At 43.4% G+C, this 13,625-nt stretch overlaps 1 protein-coding gene across 1 annotated transcript; it reads left to right on the top strand.

Moving 5' to 3' along the window:
* Nucleotides 1–2,647: 2,647 nt before the first annotated feature.
* On the top strand, nt 2,648–12,567 carry ANKRD60 (ankyrin repeat domain 60). The gene is made up of 4 exons (XM_053394355.1): nt 2,648–3,271; nt 6,154–6,284; nt 9,403–9,568; nt 11,954–12,567. The coding sequence occupies exons 1-4, from the start codon at nt 2,995–2,997 to the stop codon at nt 12,226–12,228; spliced, it is 849 nt and encodes a 282-aa protein (XP_053250330.1). The 5' UTR covers nt 2,648–2,994; the 3' UTR covers nt 12,229–12,567.
* Nucleotides 12,568–13,625: the final 1,058 nt, after the last annotated feature.

Here is a 13,625-nt window from a genome sequence, read left to right as displayed (position 1 = left end):
GTTTCCATCTTTGGATACCCATGAAAATGTAATCTTTAAATACATAATAAACAACTTCTCTAGCGACTGTGGAGTCCAGAAACCCAGATTATACTGTATGTACAGAAGCAAATTATGTATATGTTATAGGTCTTCACCAGGGATTATTCAGGGGAGTGATTGCTGCTGGAATTTAATATTTATTTATGATTTGGCCATAAGTAGAAAAGTTCTGCAGTAGAGTCTTAACAGTTATGAAATAGTATCCTCTTCAAGTTTTCTTTACAGTACTTGAATATGCAAGCCTCACAGCGCAATTATAAATAAACGCAACTTGGAAGTAAGTCCCACAGATCTTTGTGATAATTACTTCTAAGTAGATAAGATATAAAATTGTGCTGTTTGGAATTTAAATGCAGAGAACCTCACAGGAAGCACTGTAACCTTTGGCTAAGCATAACTGAATCTCTCTCTCTTTTTAAAGGTATCTGACCAAATCACATTTAGCAGCAAGTAAATATTTTCCGTTTAGCATTTGTCTGGTATCTAGATAGGGCATAACTATGGTCTCTCAAATAACTTTGCTTCATTAAGTGGTTGTACTGTCAGAATTGTCAGCTTGCTTCCTGGTATGTTTCTCAATTTGTTTATTTTATGGTTTAATTTGCCACAATTGCCTACTGAATTCTGGACATAATACGATGAAATATTGTGCTCCAGATTGCAATACAGTGTTTAACGTTTATAATAGCGTTTTGCTTTGCAAGATCCTAAAATGCTTTTAGAAATGTGTCCTTGCTATTTCAGTACAAAACGTTTAAACTCTGTGAATTCTGCAAGGTGGTTCTACACTTAAATGTTTTAATATGTTTAAAACAAAATGCCTCTTCAATGCAAATGATTTTTATGACTGCAGTTTTTTCAGCAAAATGTCAGTTTTTTTTGTAGTTTTAATATCTTTTTCTAATGCTAACATACAAGTATTTTTTAACAGTTCCGATTTTTCTAAAATTGTTCTAACCAGTTTTTAGTTTTGTTGACCATAACAGGTCGTTAAATTTTTTTCAGCACTGATCATCTTTTTTTAAGTGTATATAGAAATGTTTGAAAAGAATTGTATATGGTCTGCTGTTTGGACATTAAAATAATCCAGTTTGAGCTGCCATGTTGTTAGATTTAGATTGATAGGTACCCTTTGCTACACTAGCCTAACTAAATAACCTAAGTATCCATGTGTCTTTAGAAAGTTGGAGTAGTTTTCATGAAGGTATTGTTTAGTTAGTTTCACTTATGCATGAGTAAGCTGTTGAACTTAATTTTGCAGAAGCAACAAATCAAAATTTTCATTAAAAATAGCACCTTTTTTCTAAATCCAGGAGTTTTGACCATTTTTAAAATGGGATTTTTGTTCTTAAATTGTTTTTTTTTTAATGGTGTTTAAAAATCTAGAGTTGCATGCACTTGAGGAGAGAGAATTCTGGGCAGTTATCTTCGACTTTTCCCTCTCTCACCTCACTTTTCCAACATTGAAACCCTCCCCCCCTTCCGATTTTGTGTGTTTTGCATTCCATTTCTTATTGGCAATAGGTGAGAGTAGCAAAGAACTTCACTGTCACAACCTCCATTCATTTCACAGTGGCTTGTTTGTCGCTTCTGCATAAACAACTGAAATGACTGAAAAGGGGGAGCAACGGTTCTTGACTTGCTCCCCAATGTAATTTGTGCATGATGACAGCACCTTATAGATCACTCTCTGGGCAGATGGACATATGCTGTGGAGTAACATATTCATTCACTCTGTTTTAAATTATGTAAAAAGAAATTTGGTGGACCTCACAAGGAGCAAAAGTTGCCATCCCTCTCGCACAAAAGTTGCAAGGATTTTGCTTTTAGATAAGGGATGCAAAAAATATAAGTGGTGCAATACTGAAATATTGTAATCCAAAGCACGCTAGCCATTTTGCCTCAAAATCAAACCTGCTGTTATCTGCTGTATGTGGTTATAAATTTGGCGCCTCCTGGAATCCTGCCCAAGTGGCAGTTGTATGTCTGTAAAAGGTGATGTTTAGGACCCAGAATAGATGAAGACACTCTGGAAGTGCCGCTGATTTTGTCAAAACATAGAATCTATGTAACTTTTTATTCATATTTATCTCAATAAATCCAATGACTGTTTTCCCAAACTTCTCTTTCTTTTGTTGACTTACACCATAACATAGCAAACCCTTCTAAGCAATTTAATAGGGCTACCTTCAAAATATGTCAGGCACCCCATAATGTCAGGCTTCGGGGAAACATCTTCCTCTCTCCCTTTGGCCGTGGATAAACAGAACAAAGCAAAAATTGTCTTTTACCATTTAAAGAGATTTTAATGATGACACCAAAAGAACAGAGAGTCCATTCTCAGAGTTAAGGTCTCCTAATTAAGGTTTACACCTACTTCCCCCCCAGTCACCCTCGTCACTTCCTCGTCTTGCAACCTGATCTCGCAACCAATTTGCTGTCTGTGCTGCCACCTTATTTGCTCATCGTGACCTTGGGCTGGGCGGATGTAGGCTCTCCAGCGAGAGAGAGTCTGTTAACTCTCTTTCTTCCAGTTTTCCTAGCTGTCCACCACCCAGTTCTTCCCAACTTTTGTCTTCTGAACTATGTCCCTCTGTGAACCACTGTTCAAAATCTATACTGCTCCTGGGAAGATTCAGGATCCTGATCCGAGGGAGGGGGCTGCTCCCGCTATTCCTCATCTGTGCAGCCCTCCTCAGCACGGTCCCTGACACCTAATATCTTATGTTTCCCAGCAGTGGGGGATAAATAGTGAAGGAAAGGAGATTTAAGTGTCTGTTATCTGCCGGGAGTTCCAATTGCAAGTTGTCAAAGGTGTGTCCTAGCTGCAACATGACATCACACTGGCTGTGTCCTGATGATCTGCCAGCCGTGCATTGTCCTGTGTCATGACATCATGGCTTTGATGTCCTAGAGGTTCAGATAGCAACAATCTGATGAGTGGTTCAAAGAATGCTGGCCAAGAAAAAAAAGCCAGTGAACACTTCCTCACTCAGAGTGGGGGCTTCTCGCGGCGGCATCTTCTCACGGCATAGGTCATTACGTCCAGGGGACTTTCAATCTCCCCTGATCCGATATTTTAACATCAAGTTGCATCTGGTGGAGGCTGATGAGGTCTATACGGTGCCCGAGTGTCACCGCGACTTAACCATAAGAAATCTGAAGAACCGTCTGGAGCTCTTAGTTGGGATCCCTGTGAATTTCCAGCGCCTCCACTACCTGGATAGAGGTGAGTTCCCTCTTCTACAATCAGCAAAAGTGTTACGGGAAATGAATCCACCTTTCAGAGTTAGACCAGCTAAGCTGGGAGTCGGCATCCAAAACTGGATACAGTGGTACCTCAGGTTACATACGTTTCAGGTTACAGACTCTGCTAACCCAGAAATAGTACCTCGGGTTAAGAACTTTGCTTCAGGATGAGAACAGAAATCGTGCTCTGGCAGCGTGGCAGAAGCTGGAGGCTCCATTAGCTAAAGTGGTGCTTCAGGTTAAGAACAGTTTCAGGTTAAGAACGGACCTCCGGAACGAATTAAGTACTTAACCTGTGGTACCACTCTAGTTTCAAGAGCTGTCTACCAAAAAGGGTGACTTTGTATTGATGGTTACCTGTTTATTGCCAGCTTCAAGTATTGTAAAATTCATGACTATATGATTCTATATGTCACAGAGGCCTCTACAGCCAGAATGATTAAAGTGTCATTCTGGACACAAGCAATCCAGATTCTGTGCTAAGGAAAGCTGAATTGTATTAATTATGCCAATATACATAATTTCATTTAGCACAATTCCCTACTTTTTACTTTTTACTCTTTTGTATAATTCTGGTTCTTCTAGTTTTGAGAGGGGCAAAGATACCCCTTATTCAGTTACCCCTTTCTGGCTTCTAAGATTTGTGCAGGCAATGCCCACAAACTTTGAAGTGTATTTTTTCAGCCTCAAGGAACCTGAATTAATAACCTTTAGTGTCGGTTTCTAGCTTCTTTTCATCTTGCAGGTGGCAATTCTGTCACACTATATTGTTCCGTAATGTTTGGCAAATGGAGCTGAGAAGCAGCGAAGTCTTTTTTTCATATAGGAATATTGGTTGTCATAACATGAAATATTTTATGTTTAGTTGCTTTAGGAGTCATCATTAGCTGTTTGCTTTTAATAATTGTTATAAAACACGTTACATGAATTTGTAGACTGTTGAGCAGTTAATCCAATTTGTTTTGCAGTTGATCCAGTATAACGTTTGCAGTTCTACCTCCCTAAATCTATCATTTTGAGATAGCTTAACTGTACATGGGTGGGTTAGTTTACTAAGCAAGTCATTATCTGACCAAGAAACCAAATGTTCACGAGAAAAAGGAGATTATGGTACGAGACACAGAATTTTCATGCTGGTAATCTCCGCTGCCATTAAGCAATCATAGCAAACCCTAGCCCATGTGGGTTTGAAGACAGGGTTAAAAGAATGTAGTCAGAATCTAGAACAATCAAAAAGGTTTGGCTGTTCCTGCAGAGACTCTTGTCGTGAACTGCTTTAAAGTTTGGCCAGAATTCTAGCTTTAAAAATCCATTTTAAAAATAAATTATAACCTTTATATCCCACCTTTCCGCCAACAAGTTACAGGGAACCAGGCAGAGGGCCTTCTCGGTAGTGGCGCCCTCCCTGTGGAACCCCCTCCCACCAGATGTCAAAGAGAACAACAACTACCAGACTTTTAGAAGACATCTGAAGACAGCCCTGTTTAGGGAAGTTTTTAACGTGTGATGTATTACAGTATTTTAATTTTTTTGGGAAGCCGCCCAGAGTGGCTGGGGAAGCCCAGCCAGATGGGCGGGGTATAAATAAAAATTATTATTATTATTATTATTATTATTATTATTATTATTATTATTAACTCATGATGGTATACACTGTTCCCTCTATCCCTGCCCCTGAAGGCCAGCGGGGGGCAAAAGTCTTTGCTCCCTCCGCCTGCCTTCCCGGGACAGCGGAGACTTCTCCGCTGTCCCGGGCGATCTGAAAATGCTGGCGGGCGGCATCGAAGCCTTCGCTGCCGCCCGCCAGCATTTTAAAATCTCCCCGGGACAGCGGCGAAGTCTCCGCTGTCCTGGGGGCTTTTAAAATGCTGGCAGTCGGGAGGAAAGCCCTCCTGTCCCCGGAGCTTGCGGGGTGGGAGTTGGGGAGAAGGGCTTTTCTTCCCACCGCCAGCCTTCAGAACAGCCTTCTGAAGGCTGGCGGTGGGAAGAAAAGCCCTTGTCCCCCCCCCCCAGCCTTCAGAAGAGGTCGGGGGACAGACTGTCCCCGGACCTGGTCTGAAGGCGGTTTCCATAGGAACGCATTGATTGATTTTCAATGCATTCCTATGGGAAACCGTGCTTCGCAAGACGAAAAACTCGCAAGAAGAAAAAACTTGCGGAACGAATTAATTTTGTCTTGCGAGGCACCACTGTATAGGCAATGACTGGCCCAACACCACTCAGTGAGTTGCATGACAGTTGGTTAGAGCAATGTGCTGCTGATAACGCCAAGGTTGCCGGTTCAGTCCCCGTATGGGACAGTTGCGTAGTTTTGCATTGCAAGGGGTTTGGACTCTCAGGCTCCTTTCCAACCCTACAATTCTTTGATTTGAACCCTGGTCTCCCAGATCCATGTCTAGCACTTAAGTGCACCACACTGGCGACAGCCTTCTTCGTTTTCTCTTCTTGGTTGCTTCAATGTTTTGATTAAAAAACAAACAAACACGATGACGACAATTACCCTAATTGCCTTTCTATGAGATACCCAGATTACCCTGGGCTGTGTATAGATGGCTCAAAATTCAGGGCTGGCTTGTAAATGGCTGCTTTGTGGAGGCACAGGTGATCCCTGTGCATATTACAGGAAATTATTCTTGTGTGTTAAGGGTAGGGACTAGGGAGAAATCATAAATTCACGCCCTAAAATGCAGCTGTTAAATGTCAGTGCCTTTCAAGTCACCCTGAGACCTTCAAGTGGACTGATGTTTGCTCCCTTTCCGCCCCGCAAATTGATCTTGGTCTTTCAACCCTCCTTTCCACATCTCGGTCGTCATCTTTTGCTTTGCAACCTTCTGAAGTTTTTTGAATTATCTCCTCCTGCAGTGGATCTCAGTGACCACTCTATGTTCAAGCATAATGACATTATTCCTGGAGGAACCATCAGCATGAGAATTTGGCCAGAAGACTCCTGGGGGCAATTGGTGACTGCAGCTGTGACAGGAAACAACAAAAAGGTTGGTTTTCTTTTCTAAACAGGGGGGATTCCTTCTACAGAAACTGCAGCGGGTGATTTGTGAGGGTGTCTTTATGTTGAGGAAATCAATGTTTCCGTAGTAGGAGAAGGGATGTTAATGTTGTCCCCCATGTCACACACTGTTGTTGTTTCATTCTCAGTTTCTCTTTTTGCACAAATGTTTTACCGTGTCATAAAAAGTCAGAGGATATATGTGCATTTTTGACACACTCTCTGCCCAGGACCAAAGTACACCTTGAATACAGCACAAGATCTCAAAATCACAAGGTGCTTAGCAGAAACAGAGGGAGCTTAATACTTCTGCCACCTTGTTAAAGCAACTAGTTGCTTGAGACATTAAAAGCAGCCACATAATAATCTAGAGATACTACCTTGGTGCTTGCTTGTATCAGGCAGCACCAGTTTGGCTCCTTTCCTTAAAGGATAGTGGCATTTCCATAACTTCCTTTACTCACACTTTTCTCACAGGTTGTACAATGACAATAAAGGCGTTATTATTATTAGATGCATAAGAGAATCTTCATTTACATTGTTCAGGGTCACCATTTTGCTTACTGTGTGAAGTTAAAATTGGCATTGCATAACTTGCTTTAGCTTAATATGTTGCTACGTCTGTTAAAACAGGAACAATATCAAACCAATAACCCCTTAATCCCCCTAAAACACATTTAAAAGGGTATCTGATGTAGTCAGCCAAAGGCCTGGTTGAAAAGGAACGTTTTTGCCTGGCACTTCAAGATGTATAATGAAGGCGCCAGCTGAAGCTCCCTGGGGAGAGCATTCCACAAACAGGGAGCCACTGCAGAAAAGGCCCTTCTCCATTGTCAACCTGTAGCTCCCCAACCTCGCCGCTGCCCATCCCCATCTTGATGAGTGCAGCGGCCACTCATTGTTGACCCCCTGCTGAGACTATATTATTGGCAAAACCTAGCCAGACCTAGCAGAGTAAACGCAGAATCCATGGAAGCAACGGGCGACTTGGCTGCAGACAGGATAGACGAAGCAGGAACCAGGAACTTGTAGTTAGGTGTTTATTATATACAATGGACTATTTACAGGAACAGAACACGGATCTTTTGCTAGCTCTCCCTGATAAGACTCACACCTCCTATACTGACACAGAACTCTGAACTCCAAACTCTGAACACTGAACTCCTGAACTAGCACATTCCAGTTAGTAGGCCATTAAATATCACTCCCTTGAGAGAGCTTGACCAATCAGGGAGCGGTCTCCATGTCTCTGTTATCACCAGGCAGACTTACTCCTTCAGATTGCCTTCTGGCTGTCTGCCAAACCTTAATTGACTCTGTGTGAGTAGCTGCACGTACACATTTTCCCAACATATATAGGGAAAAATTAATTTTTTTTACTTACGGCATCAATAGCCAGGCTGCTTTCCCCCTACCCCTTCACAACTTGCTTAACATAGAATCATAGAATTGTAGAGTTGGAAGGGACCACGAGGGTCTTCTAGTCCAACCCCCTGCAGTGCAGGAACCTTCTTCCTAACATGGCTGCTCGAATCCCTGACCCTGGGATTAAGAGCGTCCTGCTCTACCGACTGAGCGCTGATGGAGTGTTCTGTTTGGACTTGAAGGCTTGCTCGCTGTTTTGTGATGTGCTCAGTTGCCATAGTAAATAAAAGGATTTTGAAATGTTTCAGAACAAGGTTGCAGTTTAACCCTTAGCCGTGCTTGGTTTATGTAGTCCGTCTCTCCCGCTTTATTGGATGAATTGCCTTCTGAGACAAACTTCTTTGGCCTGCAGAGGGATTGGCAGACAGCACCCTGGGCAGTGACATTGCTGTGAAATAAGCAAAGGAGCTTCATCCCTAGCCCAGTACATCACTGCTGAGAGGGAACGCCAAAAAAGAATGAGATAACTGAGTTCAATACCAGTTTGGGAGTGGCTGCTGAGACCACATAACACCGGTCCTGAGAGATCTACATTGGCTCCCAGTACATTTCCGAGCACAATTCAAAGTGTTGGTGCTGACCTTTAAAGCCCTAAATGGCCTCGGTCCAGTATACCTGAAGGAGCATCTCCACCCCCATTGTTCAGCCCGGACACTGAGATCTAGCGCCGAGGGCCTTCTGGCCATTCTCTCACTCCAAGAAGTGAAGTTACAGGCAGAGGCCCTTCTTGGTAGTGGCGTCCACCCTCTGGAATGCCCTCCCATCTGATGTCAAGGAAATAAACAGCTATCTGACTTTTAGAAGACATCTGATGGCAGCCCTGTTTAGGGTAGTTTTAAATGTCTGTTGTTTTATTGCATTATTATTATTATTATTATTATTATTATTATTATTATTATTATTATTCCTGTTGGGAGCCACCCAAATAATAATAATAATAATAATAATAATAATAATAATAATAATAATAATAATTTGAACTCTCTATATAAGCTGCCCTGGGAAATTTGGGCTCTGAATGAATAAATACCGTACCCTAACAATATTTCTGTTTCCCTGAAACCATCCAACCTTCACATTCACATTAAATCAGGCTTCCTCAACCTCGGCCCTCCAGATGTTTTTGGCCTACAACTCCCATGATCCCTAGCTAGCAGGACCAGTGGTCAGGGATGATGGGAATTGTAGTCTCAAAACACCTGGAGTGCTGAGGTTGAGGAAGCCTGCATTGAATAGCTTTTGTCTGTTAATCCGCATGCATTTGGGAAGGATATTAGGGTTGCCATATTCTGAAGAGCAAAAAAAGAGGACACATTTGCAAACTTCTACTTTGAACTATGGATCGCTATGACGACTCTCATTTTACATACCCATGAGAGAAAGGATGTGTCCTGGGAAAAGGGGACATATGGCAACCCTAACATTTCCATCATATTGGCTTATTTTCTGCATCGCCCTTCCCACAATGATTCAATCCTCACATAATGACGAGTCTGGCAGAGAAGTCCAGAAGCCAAATGGAAGGCGATGCCGCAAACCCGCTGACTAGATAAACAGGAAAAATGTTGCCCATCTTCTACTGCCTTTCCAACAGCTTGGGATTCGCTCACAGTGTGCAATAGGTTTCCTCCGAGTCTGTTTAAATAATGAGTCAATACTTGTTTTGTGTCTTCCATTGCCAGATTGTTGTTGCAGGAGGTGCAATGTCTTCCACATTTTCCACAGCCTATTCCACATCCCTGGGACCAGCGGAGAGGAGCGAATGGTTAGCACACCGAACCTTTGTGGCTTTATTTATCAATGCGCGCAGGGGTCGTTTGGATGCAGTGGATTTCCTGATTCAAAATGGTAGCATCCCTATATTCTGAAGGGGCCCTTGTAGCTGTCTAAGGCTGATGTTTTCAATCTTGCAAGTCTCAAAGTTTAAGGTGGTTAGGAATAAATAAGTGAATTGCTTCCAAACATTGTAGGAAAGTGAAACACAGTTTCAGTCCAACATAAAAACCAGGGTCAAAATAGATAAAATTACAAAGATAGTATAATAACAAATGGACTTGTCTGTTGAGCTGAAACTTGATCAAAACCATTATATGACCAATATAACCAAAATTTGTCCAAGACCAGATGTGTTTCAGCCCAGTTGGTCATCCTTAGTGGTCAGAAGAAAACTATTACATACAATTTGATCACAGAGCATTAGTCCAACAGGTTAATTTGCCTAAAATGATATGGTGAGCTGGTCGTCATATAAGACATGGCTTTCCCGCCAAAGAATGCTCCAACTATCACACAACTGCAGTCATTTCACATACTAGCAAGGTTATGGTTAAAATTCTACAAGGCAGGCTTAAGCAGTATGTGGACTGAGAACTCCCAGAAGTGCAAGCTGGATTTCGAAGGGGCAGAGGAACCAGAGACCAAATTGCAAACATGTGCTGGATTGAGAAAACTAGAGAGTTCCAGAAAAACATCTACTTCTGCTTCATTGACTATGCATAGCCTTTGACTGTGTCGACCACAGCAAACTTTGGCAAGTTCTTAAAGAAATGGGAGTGCCTGATCACCTCATCTGTCTCCTGAGAAATCTCTATGTGGGACAAGTAGCTACAGTTAGAACTGGATATGGAACAACTGACTGGTTCAGAATTGGGAAAGGAGTACGACAAGGCTGTATTTTGTCTCCCTGCTTATTTAATTTATACGCAGAATACATCATGCGAAAGGCTGGGCTGGATGAATCCCAAGCCGGAATTAAGATTGCCGGAAGAAATATCAACAACCTCAGATATGCAGATGACACAACCTTGATGGCAGAAAGTGAGGAGGAATTAAAGAACCTTTTAATGAGGGTGAAAGAGGAGAGCGCAAAATATGGTCTGAAGCTCAACATCAAAAAAACTAAGATCATGGCCACTGGTCCCATCACCTCCTGGCAAATAGAAGGGGAAGAAATGGAGGCAGTGAGAGATTTTGCTTTCTTGGGCTCCATGATCACTGCAGATGGTGACAGCAGCCACGAAATTAAAAGATGCCTGCTTCTTGGGAGAAATGCAATGACAAACCTAGACATCAGCTTAAAAAGCAGAGACATCACCTTGCCAACAAAGGTCCATATAGTTAAAGCTATGGTTTTCCCAGTAGTGATGTATGGAAGTGAGAGCTGGACCATAAAGAAGGCTGGTCGCTGAAGAATTGGTGCTTTTGAATTATGATGCTGGAGGAGACTCTTGAGAGTTCCGTGGACTGCAAGAAGATCAAACCTCTCCATTCTGAAGGAAATCAGCCCTGAGTGCTCACTGGAAGGACAGATCGTGAAGCTGAGGTGAACGTGAAACCCGCACCTTACTCACCTTGGGAGGCAGCAATGGCAGCAGTGGGCACTGCCAGGCCTGCATGGCAGAACAACAACAACAACAACAACAACAACAACAACATCAATTTATTTATACCCCGCACATCTGGATGGGTTTCCCCAGCCACTCCCCTTTGGCACCAGACACGCAGCTCCCAGGCAGGCCTTGCACACAGCAAGCCAGTACGATGCCTGTTTCCCTGCCTGGCCTCCCACTTTTCCATCTGTTCCCACCAGCAAGGGCTGGTGGACTGTCTGGCTGGGCTCCTTCACCCACTTGCTTGCTTACTTTTTACTCAGCTCCTGGCAACCAGCACCCCCTGGCCAGCCCCAGAGGCACCATTTGCCTGGGGAGCTTGTAGCCTGGGCTGCTGCAACAAACAGCCACGCAAGCCTTTGGGAGGCAGAGATGCAAGAGGGCATCAGAGGAGGGAGGGGAGGGAAGAGGGACAGAGGCCAGTGTTGCCCGTGGCACCTCTGACCAGCATTCAACGCACCCCAGGGTGCCAGGGCACACTGGTTGAAGACCACTGCATTAGAGGGTTAAAGAGTTTACAGTGGACGCTTGGGTTGCGAACGTGATCCATGTGGGATGCACGTTTGCAACTTGCAGCACTCGCAACCTGTGTCTGAGCATCTGTGCATGCGTGGGTTGCAATTCAGCACTTCTGCGCATGTGCAAAGCGCATACATGACCGCCGAAACCAGGAAGTAATCCGTTCTGATACTTCCAGGTTTTGGCGGTCTGCAACCTAAAGAAACACAACCTGAAGCATCTGTAACCTGAAGTATGACTGTACTGTATTGTCTTACAAAAGTTTTTTGATATGTTAAACTCTGGTCTCTTAGATCCCTTGTTTTGTGTGCTTCCCCCTCTCCAGGTGCTGATTTGGCATATAAAACGCCGCTGGGTAGAACAGCCCTCCACGTTGCCGTCACCTCGGGCCACTGCGACTGCATCGACCTGCTTCTTAGCTACGGGGCCAAGATTAGTGATGAAGACAATGATGGCCAAAATGCTGTGATGCTGGCCCGCCTGTGGGGGCAGAAGGAATGTGAGCGGAGGCTCTTTCGGTACCAGTGGAAGCTGCGGGCAGGCGCAAGCGCTCAGCTCGCTGCTATCAAGGTCAAATCGGTGGATAGAGTGGAACCTTGATTCCGAGTCTAAGATCCAGTGGAGGGGCTTTGATCCCTTGCTGAGAAGCACCTGGTCTGAGCATCACCGAATGTTTATCTGGGAAGAAGTGCAGCATGGACTCTAAATTGTTCAGTTTAGGTTTTGTTTGTTTGTTTGTGTAAGTGATGGTTGCCTCTGTAAGTCAACACCTCCCTTCTCAAACACACAATTAACGGATGACACTTCCATCCCCGTGTGTGTTTGTGTCTGTTTAATGCAGGTTTATAAACTGCTTCACCACCCAACGTTACCAAAGTGCTGTACAGTAGAATGAATTATAAAGTTAAGAGCAATAAAATGATGTATAGAATTGTGCAACTGACATCCCATAAAATGATTGGGTCAGAAACAAACCAGTAGGTACTTGTCTAATTTAAGCTGGTAATTGATTCTAGAGGGCTGAAGCTACTATACGAAAAGCCTGGTTTCTAGGACACACTAAGCACACCTCTGGGATCTGTGGAACTCACTGCCTATTGGCAATGAATGCAACTACCTTAGCGGAGGTGTAATATGGACTCAACGCAGTTTCAGGACTAAGTCCAAGGGAAGCCCCATGTAAAGCACATTGCAGTAATCCAACCTTGGATTTTATTGGATTTTGAGGGGACTTTTTTCTCATTACTTCTATCTGCATGTCACGTTTATGGGTTATTACTGGAACAAGCCATATGCTCATCTAATTCTTGGGAGACACAGTCAGCAGCACTTTTGGGAATGGCTAGAAGACAGCTGCTTGCCTTCTCAGTCGCTGGCCCAGTTAATCTAAAACCTAATCTTGGGAGGCAAATTTAGCATGTAATATTTGGGCAGTAAACCGTTGCCCCAAATTTGCTACCCTAGATCCGAATCTGGGCAGGGATGGGATGCCTCCAATAGGGGTGCTGGTCACTCACTTTATAGGCAGGTTTTCTGGGATAAATAGAGAAGTTGTCTCCTCCAATAATTTTAGAACAATCCCTCTAGTAGGACACCAACACATCCCAGTGCTATATCTCTGCAGCTAGTGGTGGAAGAAGAAGGGTTCAGAAATTTGTTTGACAGTCCTGCAAGCAAACCATGGCTTGTTTGATTGTCTGAACCTCAGCCAGTGGCTTAATTGTAAGATTTCTTTACTGCCAAATAAGTCAACAATCTGAAATCACAGTTTAGTTGTTGGCTTATGAACTTTGCTTTAACAATAGCTTCGAGTTACATTTGAACCCAGCACCCTTCCTTAACCATGGCTTGTTTGGCCCCTTGGCTCACCAAGTTACAAAGGCATAAGCCTCTGGAAAACAAACTAAACTTTGGGGGGGGAAAGCCATTTGGGATGGGGACTTTAAATGCTCACCAGGCCTAACTGTTTATACTGATCTTATATGAGCCTGTGAGAA

The sequence above is a fragment of the Podarcis raffonei genome, chromosome 6 (assembly GCF_027172205.1).
Source record: "Podarcis raffonei isolate rPodRaf1 chromosome 6, rPodRaf1.pri, whole genome shotgun sequence".
NCBI lineage: Eukaryota > Metazoa > Chordata > Lepidosauria > Squamata > Lacertidae > Podarcis > Podarcis raffonei.
Note: the sequence above shows the minus strand (reverse complement) of the source record. Positions and strands in the feature narration are given on the sequence as shown.